At 55.5% G+C, this 25,326-nt stretch overlaps 1 protein-coding gene across 6 annotated transcripts in view; it reads right to left on the bottom strand.

Annotated features, from left to right (window-relative positions):
- BCOR (BCL6 corepressor) overlaps positions 1–24,794 on the bottom strand; it is a 44,672-nt gene extending 19,878 nt beyond the window's left edge. Inside the window, exons 1-5 of one of the 6 annotated variants that reach the window (XM_055563640.1) lie at positions 24,530–24,794; positions 5,922–6,047; positions 4,523–4,601; positions 756–3,599; positions 54–107 (exon numbers count right to left, since the gene is read on the bottom strand). In XM_055563640.1, the coding sequence (XP_055419615.1) occupies positions 54–107; positions 756–3,599; positions 4,523–4,601; positions 5,922–6,007 (3,063 nt within the window). In that variant the 5' untranslated portion in view covers positions 6,008–6,047; positions 24,530–24,794. Of the gene's footprint in view, positions 1–53; positions 108–755; positions 3,600–4,522; positions 4,602–5,921; positions 6,048–23,735; positions 23,918–24,529 lie in introns of those variants that run through there. The other 5 variants (XM_055563635.1, XM_055563638.1, XM_055563636.1 and 2 more) reach the window with 5 other exon arrangements.
- Between the last annotated feature and the right edge of the window lie 532 nt (positions 24,795–25,326).

Here is a 25,326-nt window from a genome sequence, read left to right as displayed (position 1 = left end):
TTAACTCAAAAAGTTTATGTAAGATTCTAGTAATAAAAATTTGAAGAACTGACCTCACAGTAAGCAGCGGGTAGACATAAAATACTGTCCTCTTGTAATCCTTCCATCTATGTAATTAAAATGGGCACTCAATGGATCATTTAGATAACTTCATCCATTTTTATAAGCATAAACCAATTTTTTTCTTAACATTGCAAAACAATTTGGCTTTATTTAGCTTTTAATTAAAAGTAAAATATCTTAAGGAAATTCCTAGACAACATCTATCATTCACTAGCAAGTTAAATACATACTCTATCCCTTTAATCGAGGTTTTTTTTGTTGTTTTCTCTTTTTTTGGTGAAAGAAAAACTGCACAAATCTCACAGACATGCGGCGGCTACACACCTCCACCAAGTATCACGTAAGGCATTCTAAGCAGTGCTGTTAGGTTTATTTGTTAACGTACAGTAAAGTAACGGCAGAGAAATCAAAGCAATTGATACGTCAATGTCATGCAGTATTTTAGACATCCTTTAAAACTTCCGTTATCAGCATTCAAGTGGAGTTTGCTTAAAATCCACAAGAATCCACTTATGTTCCCTTACTGGATACATTTCAAAAAATTATATTATCATAAACTTCATTAATCAAATCTGCCCAGTGTCCTGCTCTAGTACCCCCGCCCCCTTCCTCTTTGAACATTAAAAAAAATAAACAAAACAAAAAAAAACTGACAACTGGTCAGGCTCCTGCAATTTGGGTGGGGGGCTCACCTGCAATGCCCGCTGCTCCCGGCTGAGCTGACTGGAATCGGCATACAGTTCGGTAGTGACACACTTGAACCGGTCACCCACGTAACCAGCAGAGTTGGCGATTCTCTTTGCCAGCTTAGATGGCTTTGGTTTCAGAACTTTGCCATCAGTTGATTCTGCCTCATCGGCTCCATCTTTGGTATAGGTGGGGGTGGCGTCCACGCTCGGTGGGGCACCGCCCACGCAAAATGGTTTGGGTTCCTCTTGGGTTTTCCCGAAAGTGACCGCAGGGCCATCGCTCCCCGGGGTCGGCTCCAGGAACGGAGTGGAGACCGGCATTGCCAGGTTCTCCTTGTTGGTTCCCGCTGGAACATTCTCCTTGCTTAAGTTGAAAACGGACTGGCCCGGAGCCTGTTTGAAAGCATAGGCGTCGTGGAAGTCATTGATGCGCCCCAGCTCGTCTCTGAGGGTGACGAAATCCCGGTGGGGCTGCAGGGCCGGCTCAGCTGGGGGTTTGCTGGGCTCCGTGCTCTGGCCGACACTCTCAGCTGTGAAGCCGGGTTTGGACGTGTTGGCTTCAGTTTTTGCGTCGGGCTCTTCCCGGAGGAGGTCTACATAGACAAGCTTGTCACTCTTAACGACGGTCTTCCCTTGATTCCAGCTAGGGCTGGGCTTGAGGTTCTTGTCCGTGGTGACTTCTGGATGTAACTTGGTGCCACTAGCTTCGAGTATCTCGGAAAACCTGTTTCGGAGGCTTGGGTCCTCGTAGCGGGCCCTCTCATGGGACCGGGACCTCCTCTCCGGTTTCTCCTCTTTAGTGATCTCAATGGGTGTGTGAGGTATTAACATGGGATGCACCATGCCCAACCCCAGCGCGTCCTGGTAGGTCACGAACTCCGGCCGGCCTGTGGGCAGCCCGTAGGGCAGTCCAGGCTTTGGGGCGAGGTGCCCAGGAAAGAGACTGCCACTGGGCAACAACACCGGGTGAGGGTAGACAGGGCCTTTGCCATGCAAGGAGAGGGGACTTATGGCAATGCCTTCGGGTGCTGGGTAAGGGAGGTAACTCCTGGGGTAGGGAATTGGTGGGGACCTGAACGCCTCATTTGGAGAGAGAAATATCGAGCTTGGTGGGAGCCCGTTCTCATTTGCTTTGAAGCTTGGCTCTGGGTTGCTGGCTTTGGCGCCCTTGCTGCCGGTGCTGCCGCTGTGCTTGGCAGGCGTGGTCGGGGGCTGGCCCACATGCTGGATGACAGACGGTGTGGTGTCCACGGAGCCCCTGCTGGTCTTGCTGCCATCAGCAGTGGCGTTTGGGGCTGGAGATGCAGAGGCTGGGCGGCCGGCGCTGGACACTGAGCCAGACACATTAGTGACCACGGTGTCGGTGGCGCCCATGCGGGGACACGAAGAACTGCGCTGCTGTGGGAGGGCCCAGTCCAAGGCCTTGTTCTTCAGCGGCAGGCCTTTGCCATTGTTCTCTTCGTTAGGACTTGGCCCAGGCACCACCCAGGACGAGGGAGCCGTGCTAATGATCTCAGATCTATAGATAGCACAGCCGTTTCCTGGAGGAGATAGTGTTTCTTTCGGAATCTCACTTCCGGAGAGCACTAGGCCACTTCCAGCTCTGCTGTGAACCAGGACGGTGGGTGCCATCTTCTTCATGTGGTCAGCTTTGGAAGTGTCTACATCCACCACTTTAGAAGACAAGTCTAGTGGCTTATCGGTGACGTCTTTGGTAACCGTCTGCTTCTCCAGCAGAGGAGGTGAGCTGCCATCCTTTCTGTCCTGACCCGCTGTTTTCCGAGTGTGCCCAGGAACTGGCTGGGCACTTTCGGCTCCTTCTGGAGCCTTTGGATACTTGCTGCTGCAGAGCCTGGCCGCGGGAAACTCGCTGCTGACCGTCATGTATGGCTTTGACAGGGTGACAGAGGGTGAGGTGGAGATCCGGGCATAGTGCTTGTGGAATTCAGAGTAGGTGTCCGCAGTAGGCTGGGAGGGAAGGTGGACTCGGGGTGAAGGCCGAGGCGAGGGGGGCAACAGGAGAGCTGTGTCCCCTGGCAGGCCGCTGGTGACCGCCTTGGCGGAGGGCACCCTAGGCTGTTTACTGTTCTGGATGTGGGGGTATGAGTGAGAATCGACTGGGTTCCCAGGACTAACACCCATCTTCCAGGGCAGGCTTTTGTCTGTGCAGTGGACCAGAGGCGGGATGGCTGGAGAAGCGGAAGGCGTCGAGAGCCTCATGGGGGAAGCCAGGGACGATGGGATGTGGGGACTGACGTAGTGAGGAGGCGGCAGGTAGAGAAATCGCTCCCCGTTGGTGCAGACTGGCGAATATAGCGGCTGGGCCAGGCCATACGACTGCTGAGGTAGCAAGGCCTTGTACATGTTCAGGGAATACTTATTTGGCGAGTCAAGGAAAGGGTAGATGGCTGGCGTGGCCCCCTCCATGTAGGGATTGACCCAGGGCAGCCGCAGGTAACTAGCACCATTGATGTTGAGCGGGCTCTGTTTGTCACTGGCAGGCCTGTCTAAGCCCAGAGTTTCTGCCGTGGGGACAGCACTTTTTTGTATTCCTGGTGGTGTTTTGTATATAGCACTGAAGCCATTCGGAGGCTTTCCAGAGACAGCGGAGGCCTCCACCGTCTCGGGTGTATTCGGTTTGAACTGCATCTCTGGGGTTCTTTCGGAAGAAAACCCCAGACCACCTAGAGTGGTTGTGGCAGCCTCCCGCCCTTTCTCTGAGCCCAGTCCACACAAGCTAGAATAGACGATGTTTCCGGGGACACGCAGTCCTTCCCGGATCAGGCCAGTGCGGTCCATGCTCAGCGCTGCCAGGCCATCGATCCGATGGGCTGTGGTTGCATCCACCTTCATACAAGAAGAACATGGGTGTTACCAAGGATGTGCCTCCAAAGCAGCCCATCCCAAAGAGAAACCACAGACTAGCTCAGTAGGATATCAGCCTCAAGATCTGAGCGGAAAGGGTTAAAAAAGCAAGGCTTCACAAGGTCCATGGCCCCCTCCCCCCTTATCCAGCACCCTCCTCTGCCTGCCTTCTCACCTTTGTCCGACTAGTATCCTGGAAGCACATAAAATGATCCCTTTAGACTTGAGGCCCTTGCATTAATTCAGTCATCTATTAACTCTGGAAAATCCACCTTCTCAGCAAAAATTCTTCGCTGCAACTGAGGTGGTACCAACTCCACTGCTCTCAGCACCGACCTTGTGGGTACAGATCTCAGACTCACCCTCCCTGGGTCCAGTCAGGATGGGGTGGGGTGATGTTCACTGGGGCTTTCCCAGATGTGGGGAGGCATTATTTAACATAACAAAAAAAACCCAATCTTTCAGGGGGACAGCAAGGAACAGAAGACTTGAGCTGTCTCATTTCGAAATCAATAAAGAGGCCATGGGTCAAACTGCAGTTGTGTCTTTCGACTTCTTCTCCCTGGTGTCTGAAGATGGCTCTGTTTCATATTTTACTGGGAAGGTAAATCTTCAGGGTCTACTTGGAGGCTAGAAATTTATCCAGCTGGGAGCGCCGGTGGGGCACATAGCTTATCAAGGAAAAGGTGGTACGGACCCACCAGTCACCAGGATATTAGGGCATAAGTAGCAAGCACAGCCAAGAAAGCAAGCCAGGAAGAAACTGGGTGAAGCCTTGTCCCACTGCCTAGGCTTTCTCCAGCAGCCCCCCCAAAGGCCCTTTAATGGTATGCAAATGAATGCACGATTGATTACAGATCACTGATACTCAGATAGCACATCAACAGAAGCCATTAATTTCTTACCACGTTGTGGTTCAAGGGATTTTCTTCCCTTAGTTCCAGTCTGGCCTTTGAAGCGTCACCATCATTTACGGGAATTTTCCTATTTAAAAGGACATACCAACTTCATGAAAACATTCCTCATTTAATCTATCTTTCATAGATTACCCCGGAACAGGCCAGTTTCTAAAAACTCTATTTTCCCAACTGGCCTTAAAAAAACAAACAAACAAAAATTCCTCCCCCATGGCCCATATTGAAAGTTATCCCCAAATGGTGATTCAATCGAACTGGCAAAAAACCAAAGCAAGGCAAGGGAACGGGGATGCGAAATCACAAATACGTCCCTGAGTTGGGTAAGGTAGAAATTCTGCACAACTATGTCTCCTTCACGATTGTTTCTCCACACAGGCTGGGCAGGGCTGTCTGGGCCCTGCAGTCCGAGCAGACCCTTATAAGCTCCACCGGAGGACAGGCGTGTGGGTACAATGGCCAAAGCCAAAAGGGCAGATCTGGAGGCTAAAGTCTATGGGCCAGCCATGTCAACCATTTCTGTGTTACCCAGGAGGACAGGTTCTCAAAACTTTTTCCCAAAGTTAGGCACCACGTCCTATGAAACTGGTTTCCATGGTGATAATGAAGCCATATTTGACGGCCTTTATCAAAATGATGGGGGATACACACAAATATACAAATGTTAGCCGCTCCAGAGGAAGAGGCCACACATCTGTGCCAGGCTGTTGCGGCTGCCCTGAGACTTGTTATCAGAGAGCATCGATAAAGAAAGTGCTTGGTGCCAACTTCCAAATCCCCAGGATAAAATCGCTGACAAACACCAGAGCAAAGTTTCATCATTACCCCGAAGAGCAGCTTCAATTATCTACTGCTTAGCTGCCCCTACCCCACACTCCCAAATTACTGATTAGGAAGCATAACAGAACTGTTGGGTGACTGAAACCAGGAGCCGGTGGCCTCACCAAATAGGCGGCAGAGGATCTGGAGAAACCCTGGGCTTCCATGAAATGAAGGGTGGCTTTTGCCCCATTTATTACTGAGCAAACTATTTGTTTTAAAAGCACATCGAATGCCGATCCACCTGGGCCCACACTCCTGACATTTAGAGTTAAAGCAGCATATAGACTGGGATTAATTCTCCTTCATAAATATGAAATAATAAATTAAGGACGAAAGAGCACTGAAAGGCCGCTTTAGGGGCTAATCTCTTAAAGGGCGGCAATGCTTCGCTGAGCCGGGTTGCCTGTTAAAACTGTAAATCAAGGGCTGCCAGCTAGGCAGGAGATCTCCCCCCACCACCCCCCTTTGGGCCCACTCTGGCTGTGAGGAGGTGAAGGGGGGCTCTGCTTAGGAGCCCCAGGGAAGGACCCGCATGCTCCCCAGGCCTCAGCCAGACCCACGCATTCACCTGTCGTCACTGATCCCACACATGCGGACCCTCTCGCTGTTCATCCAGCTGTGAACGTTCCCATACAGGGGGGTTGCTGAAAGCATGTCGTCTTCTTGGATGGCAGCTTTTCTTCAAGCGTCTAGTCTGTTTAACAACAACAAAAAAAATCCCAGGAGGTTGAATAAAAAAGAGCCAAACAGGGAATGAGAGAAACCCTCTTTCTAGGCAAATTCATACGGAGTGTGGAATGCACACTCGGGAAGGTAGAGCCTGCTTGGACGTTCTACAGACGGCTGGGAGTGAAGGAGTACGCCTGACCCAGGGGTTCAAGGAAGGGGATGTAACTTCCCTAGCAGGAGGCGCCGGGGATGTGGACGGCCCAGCACCTTGGGGCCCCATCAGTCAAGGTACAGCACATGGCACCCTGCACCTGGCATTCTCCCTTCCCTTTTCCCAGCCTTTGGAGAACACACTTGCATAAAAAGCGGCTGGTGGGGGATCCCGTGGAGCCCCACCCTGATTCTTCTTGGGGCTGAAAGGATAGGGGAGAGGGGGTCGGAGGTGGTGGGGGCGGAATAAAAGGCACGGCAGTCCAGTGCAGCAGCCCAAACTACGACTCATTTCCAGGGCTGCGGTGTGCACGACTTACAGGTGGAGGGTTAAAAAGTGTCAGTGGGCTGGCAAGCCACCCCACCCGAGCCCTAGATTAGATTAAGCCCCAAACCCGGGTGGTTTTGCCTAGGTGGTTTGGCCTGGGAGCTACAGAGGGAGGCGGCTGAGTAATTCAATGACGCCTGCTCGCTGGGGACAAAAATCATTAGCGAGCGCAGAAGTCTTAGCAGCCCGGGCTGTTGGGCTTCGGCAGAGAGCCGCTGGCACTGGGGGAGCGGGCAAAAGCCACCCATTTCCCATCCACTGGAAAGGAGGGAGGGGGAGGCGGCACCTTCCCCCCTCCTTACCTTCTCTGCCCACCACCCCCACCCACATCACATTCTAGTTTGCTGCATGAGTGAAGGGTCAGGACAAGCTGCATTTTATTAACAGGATTATCACGGCGCGTGATTTATCCTCGTGCAGGATTTTAATTGCTCTTTGGAGGTTGAGCCGTTTCTTTTGACTGCGCTTCAGCCCATATCCTGCTGTTAAATGCTGGGTTAATAAGTAGGGGAGCCTTTAATGCCTGGGACCGATGGCCCTCGGCAATTCCCCCAGCTCGCACACTGCCTTGTCCAGGCACCCCCCAGCCACAGCCTCTGTACACCGGGACCCAAACCTGAGTGTGAAATCCCTGGTGTGCAGCTCATGGGGGAACTTTTCTTTCTCCTCCCTCACACACCCACCCACAGTTTCCGAAAGCCCAAATGTTCCCTAAGTCGACACATTTCCTTTGTTAGCAGGGAAAAATATGCAAATGATTGCTTTTACACTTTCGCACAGGGAGCTAACTGCCAGGTCGCTTGGGTAAGAGCCACTAGGACTGGGGAGCACCTGGGAGACCCCAATCCCAAAGCCAGGCTATCCCTCTGGGTTTCTTTGTCCTAACTCGGGCTTTTGTCCACCAGCATCCCTCATCGGCCCCTATACATAGAACACCGTCTGTTAATCAAGAGCCACGCGCGCAGACACACACCACGCATAGTTAGAGCTCAACAATAAAGCTGGGAGAGAGACAGCAATCTCCCTGTGTGTCCAGCCTGGTGGGATCCTGGAGAGGTTATTTGTCTAGAAAGTGTCCCTTTCTTCAGGCAGGCTGGGACATTTCCAGGAGGCTGGCTACAGCACCCCAAAGACAGACTCAGTCGGATGCAGGCATTGAGGAAGGTTCTGAGGGGGTCCACAGGCCATTCTTCTGTGTTCCGAACATGCACATCAAACTGGGGGTAGGCCACCACAAGAGAAGGCTCACTCAACAGTGTGCCCTCTCTAACCCTTGCCACCCCTTCTAACAAAAGGAAGACAGTCTCCATCTAGAAGGTGGAGCAACATTCCTCAGTGCAAGTGTCCTGGGCATATGGCTGCCACGGGAGGGCCATGCCATGCCATTCCCTGGCTGCGTGTCATGATGAAATTCGGACCTTACACCAAAGGGTCCCTCTATCAAACCCTTAAGAAAAGGATGAGGGGAAGAAGCGTGTGTGCCCTTGAAGCCCCGATCGTCTGGTGTTCCAGTCTTCAAAAGTTACACCAGCTGCCTCCTAAGAGCTTCTGTTAGTTGTCACCTGGGGACAAGGGCCTCTGAGCACCAGACTGAGGAAATAGGAAGGCAGTTGCCACAGTCACCCTACTGAGCCCTTCCCCCACCCCCAGGGCCTGCAGCCCCCTCCCTTGAAAGGGTTTTTCTTTGGAAAGGGCAGCCTGAATTTAGCGGGTGAGGTGGACAGAGTTTAGAAGAGACAACCTGGGATCACAGAGTGCTTTCAAAGCTTCTCCCCTGCTCAGGGTCTCGTCTGGTTTTCAGTATTAATACTGCACAGATAAATGACACCCTGCATCAGAATGAAGTGTTCTGAACAGCACAGGATCAGATGGAGGGCTGAGGCCCAGAGCATGGTCCAGTGTCACAGGGGTGGGGGTGAGAGGAAGAGGGGTGAGGCACAGTATTGGATCCTGCTGACTACACCTACACACACACACACACACACACACACACACTCTCTCTCTCTCTCTCTCTCTCTCTCATAATCTTTAGCTGCCCCATGAACTTTTTGTGAACTGTTTAAAAGTGGAGGTCTGTTGAACAAACAGCGGCGCCACTGCCAGCCATAATTTCATTGCAACGAGCTAAAGACTTTTAACTCTTCAGTTTCCTGGCCAAAGATGGAGCTGCGCGGAAAGGGCCATCGAGCCAGGGCCCTGCCTGGCGTGAGGCCCTTCTCCAGAGTGACAGCCCACATCCTGGGCAAAGGCCGGACTGCTTACACCCCCCATCACTGAAGGACGCCTCCCCCCATCTCTCTGGGGTGGAGAACCGATGAAGGGGATCTTGGGGGTAAGGGACACATAGATGGGGCAGATAGGCAGTCATGCTCACCCCATTCTACTTTTAGAAAGAGCTACTGAAATTGTTGGAGAGATGAGGTCTTTCTTTTTAACTGAGGAAAAGTTCTTCAAAAGTGACTTCCCTGACCCTTAGCTGTGGGTCACGGTGAAGAGGGCAAACGATGTGATTTGGATGACAGAGCAGAGGCTGTGCTGCTATATATAAGATGTGCATTCACCCTTATTTCTCAATGACCACCCCACCCCACCCCGGCCTGGTCTTCCACAGGCAGGCTATGCTTCTGGCAGTGCCAAGATGTGTGAAGTCAGTCATGAAAAGCACTTGACAAGCACCAACCTGTTTCCAGTGCAAGCTGCTAAGCTATACCTTGGCTCTGGGTTTTAACCCTTTTTTCCAGTAGAGGAGAGAAGGGGCAAGGATGCCGGAGAGGGATAAAGAGGGAAGGTGGCCCAGAGAAGGGGTCAGCCCAGAAGACAAGAGTGTCTGGTTTCTGGAAGAACAGACAGGAATTGTGGTGGCTGCCCGCTGAACACCCAGCTCTGGGAGAGACAAAACAGCCACCCCGCGTGGAGGTCTCTGGCTTTGCGTCTGAGTGCAAGCACAGGAGAGCTCGAGTCTCCCTCGACAGACTTGGGCCCCCTCATCTACTCCAGGAGTCAAGTTATGATTACCCCCAGCATGGCCGGGACACTGGGGAGAAGAGCCTAATTGACAGAAAGAGGTCAGAGGGACTACGATTAGGAGCTGTCATCCCACCTTGGCATCCTTGAGTTGGGGGCACCTTGGCACTCTGTGAAAAGACACGTGGGGGAACACGGGCCCTAGCTGCACCCCACCACCAGTGGTCTGCCAAGTCCTGCCATGAAGATACCATTATGCACCGAAGAAAAGGAGAGAACTTTTTTTTTTCCTTTAAGGCCGAGTTCCCCTGGCAGACAACAGACAGGGTGCAAAGGAAGGAGCCGTGGTTGTTGAGAGGCCAGCCTGAGTGCAGGGAGGGGGGCAGCACTGGGCCGCTCTTGGCACCTCTCCTTTCTCTCCACCACACTCCTCCTGGCACCGGGCCACTTTCCACTGCCTCCGCCCTCCAGGCGACGGATGGATTGGTTCAAGTCTGCACATCAAGCTTGTCAAGTGGCACCGACAAAATGCGAAGCAGCACCACCACATTGCCCCACTCTATGCCACCACCACTGCCCCTTCCCAGGGCCTCGCTCACTAGGCACCCCTTAATCCATCAGGCACTTTAACAGTCAGCAGCCAAGGAGGTCTGCGAAAGCACCTGGTCCAGAAGACTGAGTGGACATCAGGGACCCCAGGCAGCATGCCGTGTGCCAGGGCTGTCTGTGGGCTGGGGACCTTTGTGGGGAAAGGGACTCTCTCACTGCATGGCCAGTTCTCCATGGAGGATGTGCTGAAAGCACAATCACCACTGCCTTACCGCTCTCTCATTCACAGCCTGTCTCTGGGCAGGTGGCTGAACCTCTTCAGCCTCGGTGCCCTCATCTGTAAATATTTGGCACCGTTTTCCAGAGGATTAAACTGCACTCAGGACTTGAGTTCTGCCTGGCAATAGCTGGTGCCGGCCCGGTCTAATGCCATTAAACAGCATCTAATTCCACTAAACATACTATGCAACAAACAAACCCCTAGGATGGCTGCGTGGTTCCTTTGTGGCAGTGGGGAGACTGAGGAAGGGACACAGAGGGGCCAAGGAGGGGTGACCTTCAGCAGGGCAAGGGGCTTTCATGGAAGCTCGCAGCACAGGAGCCCTTCCTGGGGCTGCTCCAAGCCCAGACTGAGTCACCCACAGGCACTTCTCTATGGGTGTCAAGGAAGGGAGGGGTGAAGAAGTTCCTATTTTAGGATGGGGGGCTGCTTGGATGTGGGAGCTGAGAAAAAGTGGTCCAGGGTGTGAGGCGTTGGGGTGAGTCCTCCTGGGTTATCTTCCCCAGTGTGTGTAACAGTGGGGAGAGGGGAACCCCAAGGATGCCTCCCAGGTCAGGGGAAGGTTGCAGGTTTCCAGGGGTATCGTGGAAGGAGGTCGCAGGCTGGGTCCTCCAGCCTGTACAGGGGTGCTGAAGTTGGGGTGGGGGGAATGGGAGGAGTGATCCTGCCTGCCAAGGTGTTATCTCTCCATGCACCCTGCAAGCCTCCGGGGCATCCCCACTCCTGCCCCAGGTTTTGCATTAGTAACAGACAGCACTGCTGAGGGCTAGCAAGGGAGAGTGGGGGGCGGGGAGAACGAGAAACTCGCGGCAGGCCCTGACCTGCAGCACCCAGCACCTTCCCCGCCTTCCCCCAGGGTGCCGGGGATAGAGCCACTCCGGGCAGTGAGGAGTGAACTTGGCCTGCAGCAGCAGCGGCGGCGGTGGCGGCGGGTAGTGGGGGAGGGGCGCCCCCTCCCACGTCTTGGCCGGATCGGTCGGCAACAAAGGGATTTTCTCTCCCACCGCGCACACACCCCGTGCGGCTGCGGGCTCCTCTCAGCTCCTCTGCCAGGTCCCTGCGTCGGGCAGTGGCCAGCACACATCCCCGCCCACGGCCCCCGCCCAACCTTCCAGGAACTCCAGCTCTCTCCACTAGCCCTCCAAGACCCCGCTTCACACCTCGCCTGTGCGCATCTCTGGGCTCTCCCTTTCCCAGGCGCCTGCCACTGAATCTCGACAAAAAGCAACTTTGGGTGGGCACACGGAGAACCCAGAATGTGCGGTGGAACTCACCAGGGGACTGGGCACTGGAGACCCCAGCGGCCATCGTCCTGGGCTCCCTTTGGCCAGTCTGGAGTGTTGCTCTCCATGGATGCTTCCCCCCATCTCCCCTGATTGAAAGACGCAAGCCAAGTGTAGCCAACTGTAAAAGGGGGCTGGGGGCTTGAGGAGGGGGGAGGGCACCAGCAAGGATCAACCTGGAGAGCTGCTGCCAAACCAGGAGTGCTGCCCGCCACACTCTTTTTCCCACACAGCAGAGCCATGGGGCACCCCCCCCCCCACCCCGGTCGGCTTGCGGAACTTCCCCTTCTGCCCTGACGCCATGCCTTGGCTTTTTGTCCCTTTCACTTTCTTTCACGGTGGTGCCACACACAACCACCATGTGTGTATGCAAGAGGGGGCCCCACCTGGAAGCGGGTGTCCCCCCACAGGAGGCAGCAGCCCAGGACAGGAAACCTAGGTTGAACACAATCAATCATCCTTATTCCTCTCCTTCTGCCAACCCACACCCCTCCCCCGCCCCACACCCCCTCCAGTGGGGTCCCTACAGGGCTGGGTTCCCAGCTGGAGTCTCCCCCAACCTGGAGGCAAATGCAGAAGAACCGAGCCATAAGGCTATTAACAGCAGCTATCATTAGTACACACAGAAAGCACAAAGGAACTTTTTACAAATAAAAGATGCAGAAAACACAGGGTCCCGCAGTCTGCACCCTGATTCCCTGCTGATTGTGTGCCGCCTGAGAGTCCTGGGAAGACTGGGGATGAGGGCCAGGGGAGGACAGGGGCTCCCACTTTCTTAACAAGGAACAATAGGAACCCCATGTCTGCTACTCAATCTTGGAACCAGAACACCCCAAACAAAGCTGTGGGAAAACTGCAGTAGACGTGGGGGCCCGTGAATTTTTGTAGCTGTTCAGAGCTTAATTACTCCTCCTTGATCCGTGGGACTAGACACGACACCGCCAAGGTTAAAATGCCCCGAACAGCGCCGAGCAGATGTGAGCGAGCTGGCAGACGCGCAAATGAGGCCTGCCTCGGAGCACGATAACAAGTGACTAATACATTGCATATCGTTGAAAGAAAATTATTTTTCTCTAATTTGCATTTGCTTGGGGGAAAAAAAAAAGCCAACCAGAGTCCCTCCTCACAAGCACGAGTCTAATCCTGGAAATACAGCCCGGCTGCTTTAAGAGAGCTGGAAGGAGGGAAAGACTGCCAGTGTTTTGGCGTTGCAGGCTTGTTTATCTTTCCGCCTTTCCTCCAAGGCGAAACTCGTTTTGCAAGCAACATTCCTACAGAAAATGGCACACGTCATAAAAAGAGACCAATTTATAGAACTGGCACCGAAGTTCATGTATCATTCCAGAAGTATCTCCCAGCTCCCCACTAGGGAACCCAACTAGATGTAGAAGTCCACATTATAACTCCAGGCGGGGGGGGGTGGGGGGGTAAGGTTTGAGGTGGGAGTGGGGATGAAATCATCATTTGCAGATATCCCGAAAGCTGTACACCCAGGGGGCCAAGTCACACAGAAGGGCAGGATATAGATTTAAGTCAGCTCTGAATGATCCTCCAGAGCCCCAAAGGCTTCAAACTTGAGGCTGGGGTGGGGGGGAGCTGGCCCCAGGACAGCCCAGGGGCAGGCCCAGCCTCCTGACCATCCATGCCCCTTGCCAGCTTGGGCTCCAGGACCGGCCCCTGGAGGGGGGGTGGGGGGTTGGTGCGGGGGGGGGGGGCGGGGATATGGCTGCCACCCACCAACTGTTCTGCCTCCCACCCTGGCGCCTCCCTGCATTGCCTGGCAGAGGACCAGGGAAGGCCTGTGGCTGTGGGCATCTATCTAGTTGATTAAGTCACAGAGTGGGTGGCGCTGTGGGCAGACCTGAAGACAGTGGCGTCCTGCAGCTTAGAGGCAAGTGCACTCTTAAAAAAACACAGCAAGGCAAAGGAACGTAGGTAATCCAAAGCTTTAGGTCCTGAACCTACACACTGGTGTTGCCAATCCAGGAAACAGGGCCCAGTGCATAGAATACAGCAGCCGCCTGTCCCTCGAACTTGTCTGAATAACAGGGCCATTTCAGAGGAAGAACAACGGCCTTCAGAGCCTCTACAATTTCCAGAAAGCCTTCAGTTAATAATACATTCTTTCCAACAGGCTTGCTTTAGGGCGGAAAGTTATTTTCCCAAATCTTAACAACCCTGTCACAAGCCGCTGAGGCCCCAGGCCGCAGGCAACCCCTCCAGACAGCTGACACTCATGACCCTGCGGGCCTTCTCCTGCCACCTCTGCCTAACAAGTTCCCTAAACCACAAAACGCCAACCAGCGCGCCCGTCCACCCAGGTCCCGGGAGCCAGAGGGCCATGTGTCCACGGGGTGGGGATGGGGCGCCGCTGCCAAGGGTTGTCTCGCCTTGCGTCCGAGGACGCCCCGGCCAGCAAGTGGCGGCCACCTCTGCGGCTTTCCGTGGGCCTGCATAGTGCGCGCTTTGTGTGAGCGCCGGGGAGGCACAGCGCTGCCCGTGCACCAACAGCTGTCACATTATTTGCACTCGCTGTAAACAGCCTTCACATTCCCCCCTTACCACATAGTTAAAGCCAGACTAACAATCCACAGTTAGAGATCAAACCAACAACAGCAGTATTGTGTCTGCCTTTGCTGCCTTCGCACCAAGCCCAGCAGCTGGCAGGTTTCTCCGGAACAAGGGACCCCCCCCTCCCCCCAACCCCTCCGGGCTCCAGCCCAGGCTGGCCAAGGCAGTGCTGCGTGTGTCGCTGCTGATTGTTAAAGCAAGAGAACACAGCCATTTCGAGCAGAGTTCGGTGGGGTTCACCGGCTCTCTCTCGAGTTTCCTCCTCCAGCTAGTGGCTCGGGGCAGCCCCCCCTCCCCCATCTCCTCCGCAGGGAATAAAGGTTGTTCAGACTCCCAGACTCTGCTCAGCAAAGCGTGGGCCAGCCTGGGGTCCTGCAGCCCTCTCTACCGTGTCCCAGAGGAAACGCAGCTTGGCCCCATCTGCAGCTCACAGCCCCCTTGTGTTTCTGGAAAACTGTCCAAGCCCCTGAATCCTGACTGGTCGCCCCACTGATCAGAATGTCTCCTTTATGATTTTTGGTTAAGTCGAACATTTCCATAATCGTCATTATTAGCGCAAATTACACGCCTAATCGGTCCTTAAATAGATTTTAATTAAATAATCATACAAGGCTCATTTTATGACTTAAGAAAGGCATTACTTTTCGTTATAAACTTTCTACCAGGATATAGAATAAGGATAGCAGACAAATACTTAGTCTCTGAAAAGCACCAATAACTGATGGGCAGCGTACTGGGAGGGCAGACCCAGCCTCACACCTGGAATCAAAGTGCAGACTAGACACACCACATCTGCCCAACTTTCCTCCTCCAAAGCAGGACTTTGTCTTCTCTTTGGGGCCAGACGAAAGGAACCCCCAATGCTCCTCTTGTCCCTGCCCGTCTAGAGCCCACTTCTCACCACCCTCATCTGTTTTCCACCCCTCAGTCCGCTGAGAGCCGCGGTGGAAAGCAGGCAGGCTGTGCTTGTTAAATGCTGTGTAAAATGCTGTTAATAAAATAATAAATACAAAGGATGGAGGCTGCTGGTTCCATGGGTGTTTTGACTGGAAATGCCTTGGCACTTGTCATGTGTTTATGGGAGGGCAGACAACTCTAGGATTTACATAGTTTGGACATTTCTGTACTTCATTTATTCTTTCTTAAATGACGTAGGCCTAGAGCTATTTCAAGTTTGCCTTTGTACAGAACTGTTAAATGCCTAAGAGTTTCTCCAATTAAACCAAGTTTTAAATCAGACCCAAGGCTGGAACGGACTGACTCGCCCCACTCCACCCCTCAGCCCGAGGCTGGAGAAAACAAACAGACCCTCCACAACAATCTCCTGGCCTCGCTCTCCCCACCTTCACCACCTACCCCCTCCACGGAGGGTGGGGGGTGGCGCACCAAAGGGTAAAGGTTAAGGTGTCTTCAGAATTACAGGCAAGGTCCTGGCTACACACTCTGGAAAGCACTGCAGTTGGGCACATCCTGGCCATACTCTAACCTCTAAAATAGTGAGCTAAGATGGGGGGAAAACTGCTGGCCTGGTAAAACCCACTGTTCGCAAAACAATGTCAGCAAAGGCTGGGAGGCATTCTTTAGAGAGGAACCAGGGATTCATGCCTACTGAAGCTCTTTCAGCACAAAGGCTTTTAGGGGAAGAAGGGAAGGGGGGTTGGGGGAGAGAAAGGGAGGGCTCCTGTTTCAGAGCAGGCATCCCCAGAGAGTCAAGAACCAAGTGTAGCTTCAATCAAACGCTGACTTCCCCTCTGGGAGTCGAGTAAGAAACCTGATCACAGTAGCTTACTACCGGCCTGGATCCATACAGGTCTGGTTTTCTTCTCATGCTAGTAATTTTTTTAAATACATATCGATATAAAAGAAGCAATCCCTGGCAGACTTTATTGAAAACCACACTGAGACCTCATAACATCCGGACTTAATCCCTATCAAACAAACCACAGCACCTCTGGCCTCTACAGCGGGCCAGACCCTCTCACCTCTTCCCACCAGGTCTCTCATCCAGCTGCTGCTGTTCCCTCCCCCAAAAGAATGAGGGGAGGACCAGCCAAAGAGCACCTAGATACTGGTTCTGGAATCAATTCCTAACCATAAAAATGATCCCACTCCGGCGGGGGGAGAGAAAAAAAAAACCCAGCCTTTTCATATGGAATCCTTTAAAGCCCAGAATGTAAAGAACTGTAACAAAGGGAAAGAGGAACCCACCAAGACAGACCTGGAGAAAAAGCCTCGGGAACACCCTTGGAGGGGAGCTTAACCTGCAGGTTGGTCCCCTCCAAGGTTGAGCCTAAGCAGGTGGGGGGGAGGGGGGTGTGTCCTCAGGGGAAGGAGGAAATGGAGAAGCAACCTATAGGAACCTGACCAGTCATTCAAAGCAATTACTAATCCTCAGGGCCTACTATGTGCCCAGTAGTCTTCTTTGATCCTAAAGGTGGATAATTATTCCCAGTCTTACAAATGAAGAAACTTACTGAGGCTCAGAGGCCATAAATAACTTGCCCCCAAGGTCACACAGCTAGTAAAAATGGGCCACGGTCAAACTCAGTCCTGGAGTTGCGGAGAGGAGCCAAGTATTGGTCAAACTGTGCCATTTGGAATTACCAAGAAGTTCGGGAAGCTTTCTCGGCCCTTTTACTCCAACACAGGGTAAAAGGATAGCACTCAGCACCTAGGAAACTCGGTCTACCAGGAGCCTGCACCCTAGTTTCTCCTACACCGAGAAATCACTCGGTCCATATGAAGTCTTTCCACTGACATCCTACACATTGCCCTGAACTGGAACACCCCAGTGTGAGGCCAGGGATCCCCACAAGGCTCCACACTCTCCTCCTCCAGGAGACCAGAACAGGTAGCAGAAAGTGGGCGCTAAAGTGCTGACACCTGGAACTAGAACTAGGCTTGCCACCCTAGTTTTGCCACATGGAGCAATAAATCAAGTTATCTAGGTAGAGCAAAAGCCCTTTGGAAAGAGTGCCTACACCTACCTTTCCTAGGGACCTGAGGACCAAAGTGAGCTGGGGAGGGAACTGAGGGGGAAGTGGCCAAGTCCCAAGTCCCAAGTCCCAGCTGGCAGCTGGGTTTATCTTTTCCTTGCCCAACTTCTCATCCAAGAAGCGCAGTGTCAGCGTTAAGCATCCCCTTCCCACCCCATCCTCAATTTCTGGGTCTGTACCGGGCTTTCAGATGCTCCAGGAACTCTCCACACCCGTTGCCACAGATGCGGTCGGCTTCAGGACCAAGAGCCGTCTCCAGCTCGGCTCGGTGGGAAGGTGAACAGGCAGGAGCGCCGGACACTCAGCCGACCCTGTGGCTTTCCGGCCACGGGCGGGATAGAGGCCACGGGCGGGTGTCTGTTCCAGAGGCCGAGGCTCCGGATGTGCGAAATGACTCCAGGAGCCCCTGGGGCGGGCCAGAGCCTCGGCCACGGGAGGGATCGAGGCGATGGCGGCGCCGGGTCCTCACCCCTGTAGCCAGCCGAACACGCCCCGGCGGCCCGGCCGGCCCTGGCTCCCGGCCAGTGGCTTTCTTTTTTAAACTTTCCGGCCTTGGCGATAACTGCCAATTGGGGCAGGATTTCCAGCCCCCGCCTTCCCTCCTCCACCTTCTCCGTGCAGGCCCTTCCAGCCTCCAGGGAGACGACCCCCAGCCCCGGCAGACCATCCCCGACCCCCACCTTTTGGGCCACCTGGAGAGAGCTTCCGGAAGACAACGGCGTCGGGCCGAGTCTGGGGCTGGTCCAGGGAGGAAGTCCCGCAGCCTCCAACGGTCCGAGCCTGCTCGCGGCGTGGCGCGCGGGTGCAGAGCGGCCCCCTACTCTAGTTCTCTCAGAAAGACCTGACGGCTGGGGGGCGGGGGGTAGGTTAAAGGCCTGCCTTTACAAAAATTTTTAACTCTTCAGATCCAAGAATTTTGCGTGTCCTTGGGCATGGCTGTGAGCGCTCAGGTAGAACAATAGAAATGAGGGGTGCCGGAAACGGTTCAGGAAGATCCCTCTATAGCCCTATAAACCTCTCCCCCACTAGCAATTACTATTAGCATTAAAAGACCCTAGTGCCTTCAATGCAGTAGTGCCAGTTTATAACTTTTTCCCCGCTGGGTCCCCATACCCTAAACAAGCCCCCTCCTCACATTTTTAAATCACCAGAGCAAAGACAGCTCCCAACCCTCTGAGGTTCCAAAGCTTCTCACCTGGTCTGCTCCTGGCACCCTGACCTGACTCACCCTCATCCCCCCAGTAGTTTCTCCGGTTTGCACCTAGACAATAAATTTAGTTTAATTTAGCTTCCGGTCTTTAATTTTAGCAGGTCTCCTTTTTGCATGCAAATCAATATGGCAATTACCATCTAAAAGCTCGCCCAGCCCCGGGTCAATGTAAATTGATCATTGTCCGCCTTCCACAAAATAACACCGGGAGTCTGTGGTGCATAATGAGATTATACTGGAAACTGTCTTTTAGATCACAAATTATATTTTATGCTGTCAGGATCTTCTCCTAGCGGACTTCCCCGCTAATCACGGGGCGCCGGAGCCCGTGGGTGCTGAGGGGCAATGGTTGGCGGGGAGACATGGCTCTAAGGAATAACTAAGTGCAGGGGCTCCCCCCCCACCCCATTTCCAAGATCCTCTACTGGGGGCAGGTGGAAATGAGCCTGTAATGGGGAAAGAGGACCTTCTACCAAAACGTTGCGGAAAAGGTCGTTCTTTAAGTCTCATCCAACAAAAAGTCAGCTACCCCTTGCGGAGAAACACATGGGGGGAAACCAGCCTAAGCCGTCGGTCCTGGGCCAAGTGCTCGAGACACAGGAGGCTGGGCCGCCCCGGGGGCGGCGTGAGGAGACCTTCCACTCCTAGCCCGGCTGTTACTCAAGCGGGCGCCACCACCTAGGCCCCGGCAGCGCAGCCAGCCTTGCCAACAGACGGAATCTTGCCGGCCGGACTTTTGGGTGAAGCAGCCCAGGCGGGCTGGGGCGGGCCTCGGCCTCCCCTCCCCAAACTGGGCGAGGCACCGCCAGGCCCGAACCGTGTGAGCAGACGGCTGGAGACCTCCGAGCCAGGAGAACGTCCCTTCTCGCGGAGAGCAAGGCCCTCCCGCCCCGGTGCGGCCCCCGGGCCACGGGTGTGACCCTGGAGCCTAACAAAGGGCCTTCAGAGCTCCTTTCGGCCTCGGAGTGGCAGGGGAGGGGTGGGGCCCGCGGGGAGGGGGGCGGCGCGGCGGCCCAAGTGTACCCGCACGCCCCCTGTCCCGCCGTGCCGAGTCAGCCGAGCCCGGCGCCCTCGAGGAAACCACCGAGGTAGCTTGATCGAGGCCGCTGGGCACTCCCCAGGACCATTCAGGGGTTCGGGCGGCTCGGCGGCCTGCGAGCCTCCCTCCCAGCCCCGCGGCCCAGCCCTGCCCCGCCCGACCCAGCGCGGGCTCCACCCGAGTGCGGTCTTCCCAATAAAAGCTGGAATTCCCGGCTGGGCTCAGACAAAGAGGGACCGCGGCAAATCGACGCCGCGGGCAAACCAAACCCAAGCCTAGTTTATGTGCACGTCTGGGGTCACAGAGGCGCCTGCTAATCCTCCCTACCGAGCAGGCCGTCCCCGCACGGTCTCCTCGAGGAAAAGAAAAAAAAAAGCATACCTCCCCTTGATTTTACCCAGAGGCCGAACTTCGCACTTATTTCTGTTCACTAGACCCTGTGCACCAACCTTAGCAAACAGGACTTAGAGCAGCCCAGCATCCCTTCCTCCCAGCCAGGAGTGTAACGCTTACTCCTCGTCTTCCTCCACCATCCATCCTCTCAAGGTCAAGAACTCAAAAATCTTTCAGAAATCCTCCAACCTGGTCAAGACATACCTTCTCCCCCACTCTAGCTTGGAAGAAACTATAACCAAGAAGCAATCTTAGTGACTGAGGACCATCTACCCTTAGCTAGGCGCCTCTGCCCTCAGTTTCCCTCTAGCCAAAGACACGTTATTTCTCGGTAAACGAGTGTGTGAATGTGGTTGTGTGGCGCACATTTCCGTGCCCTGGTCGGTCTCCCTGGGCAGGAAAGTCTCCATCAGGCATTGAGGAGTTTTTGTCATTCAGCCTGTGTATCTAAGCGTGGATGTGTGCATATGAATGCTTTTTGTGTTTCCAAGTGACCCTCTTCACACCTTTAAATGGGCTTTTGTCTCTGGAACGAACTTACAGAAATTCTGCCCCAGTTTCCAGCTCAACCAAGTCTGGGATTTTCTCTCCTAGAATCTCGCTCTAGGTCTCAGTATTTGCATATCCATGTTTACATTCCTCTTGGGCAGTTCTTTATCTCTTCTGTATCTCTTGTTCCGTGTGGGCATCGGAGCCCAAGTGTCTTGATTTGTCTCAGCACATGTCATTCAGGCACACATCTTAATCTGTGCATTCCTGTCTAACAGTACACCTCCCCACGACTTACATTCTTGCTTTGCCTATAATGTGGTTCATTCTCAGACCAGACCAATGTTGGTTTGTAGTTTAAATGTAGCTAGAGGATTCCCCTAAGATTACAATCCCTAAAAGGGAGAGGAAGGGGGAAGGAGAGGAGCATGACTAATGATTCATTTTTATATAGAGTAACCTACCCGCCAATTGTCCACCTCTGCAAAAGCTAGACCAATGCCTTCAAGAGTTGTATAAAAATTTTAGACCAACTCAATGTTGAGTCCCCTGTATGTGTCCATACATACATTGTACACATCACTGTCCAATTCCTGTTTGGACGCTGTCTCCCTGAACATATCTGATCTGAACTCTCCACAAGTTAATGGTTAAAAGTGTCTCTACACAGACAACTCAAGAACCCTTTTGCTCTCTCCCATGTATACCTGCACACATGGGCCGAGCATTTCAGGCTTGGGTCGGCAGCAGTTTCCGTCAGAGGCCCCACCCCACTAAAGCTCTGAGCAGACCTTTCCACACCGGGCCGCTGGGAACATTGAGATCTAACCTCTGCATCTCCCAAACTCACTTCCTTAAGTGAGGGGTGCCCATTGTGTGTGTTCACATCTCCCCCATTAAGAAGTACCGGGTCAAATTAGATCACCTAGCAGCTGCGTCTGGTTCGTCGAAGAATCGAGCCGGATGCACCAGGATGTCAGCGTGCAAACACAGAACAGAAAAAGACAAACCCTGGGTCCAGACTCCCGCCCCCTCCAACCTGGAGGCTACTTTGCCTCCAGGAATTTCTACTAGACTCCCCACCCCCACTCTTCCCTTCGCCTTTAAAGGGTTAAGAGAAATCCTCGAAGCCTTCCCTTCACCCTTGGTCGCTGGGCCCGCAGGGTGGCTCGCTCACTCGCGGCTCACGGGAGTCTGCCGCCGCCTCCGCGGCCCGCTCCCCCTTCCGTCCTTCAGCCGGGAGGGAGCCTGCATGCCTGTCTAGACCGATCTATCACAGGCACACCAACAACACCCGCGAGAGCGCCGAGACCCTGCCCGGGTTCCCCCTGCCCGCACGGCTTCCCGGCGGACCGAACCCTGGAGCGTGACCGCACCGGCGGCGGGGTGGGGGTAGGAGCCTTCGGGCGCGGGCTGCCCCGAGCGCACCGCGCGGCCGCCCCGGCCCCCAGCGCTCCCGCCAGCCCGGCTGCCGGGACACAGTCACAGCTCTGCGCGCTGGGCAGTCCTATTTTTATCTTGTCTAATCCCAAACTGGGCGGGGAGCACAGGCGTCGTGCTTAGAGAACAAGAGATAGGCGAGGGAGGCGGGGAGGAGCAGCCAGGCAGCGACGCGAGCGGGAGCGAGTTAAAGACACAGTCGAGGCGATCGAGAGCAGGAAGAAAAAGCGGGCTGCGCGGGGCCTCGGGGCTCAGCACGCAACACGCCGCCGGCGAAGTTACACTCGCCTCCCCGCCGCCCCTCGCCGCCAGTCCTTCCCCACTTCCCAGCGGCGCTCCCCGCAGCCCCGGCCGCGGGGCCCCGGCCTGTGTGGGAGGCAGAGGCCCGGCCGGCCCTGCAAAGAGCTGGAGAGAATCGCTAATGAGCTGTGCGGCCCATTGATCCGGAGAACACTTCCTAATTAACTCTCAGTCACCTACTGGTGACAGCGCCTCAAAGGACAGCGCTGGGGCCATCCAAGCCCCAGCCCCGACCTGCCCGCCGAGCGCCTGGCGCCCGAACCCCGCGCGCTCCCCTCACTACCTCAGGCCAATCCCGGTGAGTGGCGGCGTCAACCCGCATACTTAAGGCCGGCCTCAGATTAAACCTGGACGGCATATTAATCACCACCATCTCCACCCTTCCTCCACGCGGTGAAATCATGGCCCAGATAAACACGAGAACCACCACTGCAAAGCCCAGAGCAGATAACAAATCGGGGGTGGAGTGGGAAGGGTCGCTATGCAAACGTATTCTCCAAGTGTCCACGTACAGGAGTCTCGGAGGCCGACACTTAAAATGCCTTCCACACAAGCAATTCTGTTGGCAAAACCGAATCCAACACCTCGTAAGGATTGATTTCAGCCCGCGGTGTCCGTTTCCAGTGCCACAGGAAGTGTCAGATGGCTAGAAATACTCAAGTCTGTCTGCGTTCACCACCCACCACCTTCTGGGGTGGGCCATTTCCTCCGCTTTTTTATTCCCAAGTCATTTAAAAGATTTTTCTCCAGGAGGCTACCCCTAGAACCAAACAACACTTACCCCATCTCTGGCCTAATCTCAAAAAAAGAAAAAGAAAAAAAAAAAAAACAGCTAAAACCCACAGCAGTCTAGTCTAGACACAGGAGGCTCTACGGATACCTATTTGAAGCGCGCCGGTTTCTTTTTAAGGTTTGTTTTTAAATACACATAACCCTCCCCCCTCCTTCGCTCTTCCATTCCCCCAACCCCCACCCTTCAGACGCCTGCGGCGCGCGTCCTCGCGCGCGGGCACTCACTAGCTGAAGATCGCGGACTTTCTGGGAAAGATTCATTAACAGCAAATTAAGCCTCGCCCGGCCTCGGCCTACACGAGGCCAGGCTCAGCCGTCTCAGGGACTGGAGGACGTGCCCACTCGAGAGTGCAGGCGGCGAGAAGCCCACCGGGACCACGCGTGCCTCGAGCCGCCCTACTCCGCACACGGCGCCCCAGGGCTTGCTTGGTAAACAGCCGGCGCACGTCGCCGCCGCCCCGAGCCCCCGAGTTGGCGGAGGCTCTGCAGCGCAGCCGCCCGCCTGCTCCGAGCGCGGGCCCCGCGGCGCGGAGGCGCCTCGCCCTCCCCGCCTCGGCGGAGGATCGCGCCGTGTGCGCAAGTTCCTCTTCGCCCTCAGCCTCCGCGCCGCACGCCCTCCGAGCGGGACCAACTTCCTCCGGCCACAGACTTGCACACGCCCTACAGGGCTTCCCACCAGACTCGTAGCTGCCCAGGTCTAGCCCCCACCTCCTCGCCCTCCCTTCCCGCCGCCGCCCCCGCACGATCTACCCCCGCCCCTGGGGACTCACAACTTGAAACCAACCCTACGACTTCGCGGGGAGGGTGGGGGTGGACCGGGGTCGCAGATTAAAATTTTAAAAGAACATTTACAAAACAAAGCGTCTGACCTGGCGGGCGGGTGGACGGGCCGAGTCGGAACCCCTCGCTCTGCTCGATTTCCTAGTATTTTTTTTTTTAATCCACGTGATTCGCGCTTTGGAGCAAGCCAAAAAAAAAAAAACAAAAAAAAAACCCGGGACTCCCCTCCCGAGTTGTGCCGCGGCGGCGGCAGCAGGTCGAGCTCGGCTCGGCCCGGGGCGCCCGCCACACACACCCTGCGCACGCACACGCTGTCGTTCCACGAGCAGGAACGAGCGGCCCCCGGAGAGGCGAGACGAAGCAGCGGCGACTGGGGGTTTTTACAGTTCTTTCCCGAGTCGAAAAAGAAAGCAGACGGGAACCCGCCGCCCTCCCCTTCCTGCTAGCGAGCTAACGCCGAGCCGAGCTTCCCAGCTTCCAGCCCAGCTCCCCCCCGCTGCCCGCCCCCCCCGCGCCCGACTCGCGGCGCTCAGCGACGACCGCGCTCCCGCGCACACAGGCACACACTAGCTGCAAACTTCCACTCCGTGAACTCCCCGCTCTCCTCCCAGCCCCCCGGGAGGCGGCAGCACCCCCCCCCCCGCCGCGCCCCTCCCTCCCCGGAGCCCACTTGGGGCCGCTTAGGTTGGCTGCATTTTTAATAACTTATAGCTAGGAAATAAAAATGAAAGCGAGCAAAACAGCCAAAGTGAAGCGCGAGGCACAAGCTTCGAGGGGGTACGCGAGAGTCAAAAGAAACCACCCGCCGCGAGCGGGGGCCCCGAGGGAGGGGGCCGACTGCAGCCCGCCGCCTCCCCCGGGGAAAGGTGTTCCGGGCACTGACCTGAAATCCCCAGCCGGGGAGTAAGCAGAGAGCCTGCGATCCGGCGCTTTGAAGTTTTTCCCCGGAGCAGAGTCGAGGCGGCGAGGAGGAGCAAGGGGCGACGGGGTGGATGGGAACTGGTGTGCGGGGTTGGAGGAAAGTGGGGTGGCGACGTTGGCGACGGAAGAAGGAGCCGGGCCGGGCAAGCGCGGCGAGCAGCAAAGTTTGCCGTCCCCGGCTGCCCGCAGCCCGCTCGCGGCGCCGCGCTCGCTCGCCTCCCTCGCCTTCTGCTGCCAGCCGGCTGCCCTCGGGGTCGGCCCTGCCGAGGGGTGGGCTCTGGGCCGGGTGGGGGCGGGGCGGGGCGGGGCGGCCTCAAAGCCTCTGGGCAGGTGGCGACAACCCCGCGCGATCCTCTGGGCTCCGGCGGCTGGGCCGGGCTCGGTCGGGCTCAGCAGCTCCCGCGCCGCCGCTGCTGCCGCCCGCGCTCGGGCAGGAGCCCCAGCGCCATGTTGACGGTTCGCCGCGAGCGCCCGCTCGGGCTGGGTGTGTGTGAGTGTGTGAGTGTGTTGGCCAAGTCGTCCCTGCGCGGCGACAGCGCGGCTTGGGCTCCCCGCCCGGCGGCTCACGGGCTCCCCCTCTGCCGCCGCCTCGTTCCCGCTCTCGGTCGCGGCTCCGGCGCGTCTCCCCCGCAGCCGCCGAGCTCGGTCCACGTTCAGCGAGGAGCGTAGCTCTGCTCACCTTGCCGCTGGGAGCCTGGGCTCCGTCTGCCGCCGCACGCCGCGATCCCAACGCGTCCCCCCTCCCTGGTTCCCTCCTCT

This window comes from Bubalus kerabau, chromosome X, assembly GCF_029407905.1.
Source record: "Bubalus kerabau isolate K-KA32 ecotype Philippines breed swamp buffalo chromosome X, PCC_UOA_SB_1v2, whole genome shotgun sequence".
In the NCBI taxonomy this organism is placed as follows: domain Eukaryota; kingdom Metazoa; phylum Chordata; class Mammalia; order Artiodactyla; family Bovidae; genus Bubalus; species Bubalus kerabau.
This window is presented reverse-complemented; position numbering and strand designations above follow the sequence as displayed.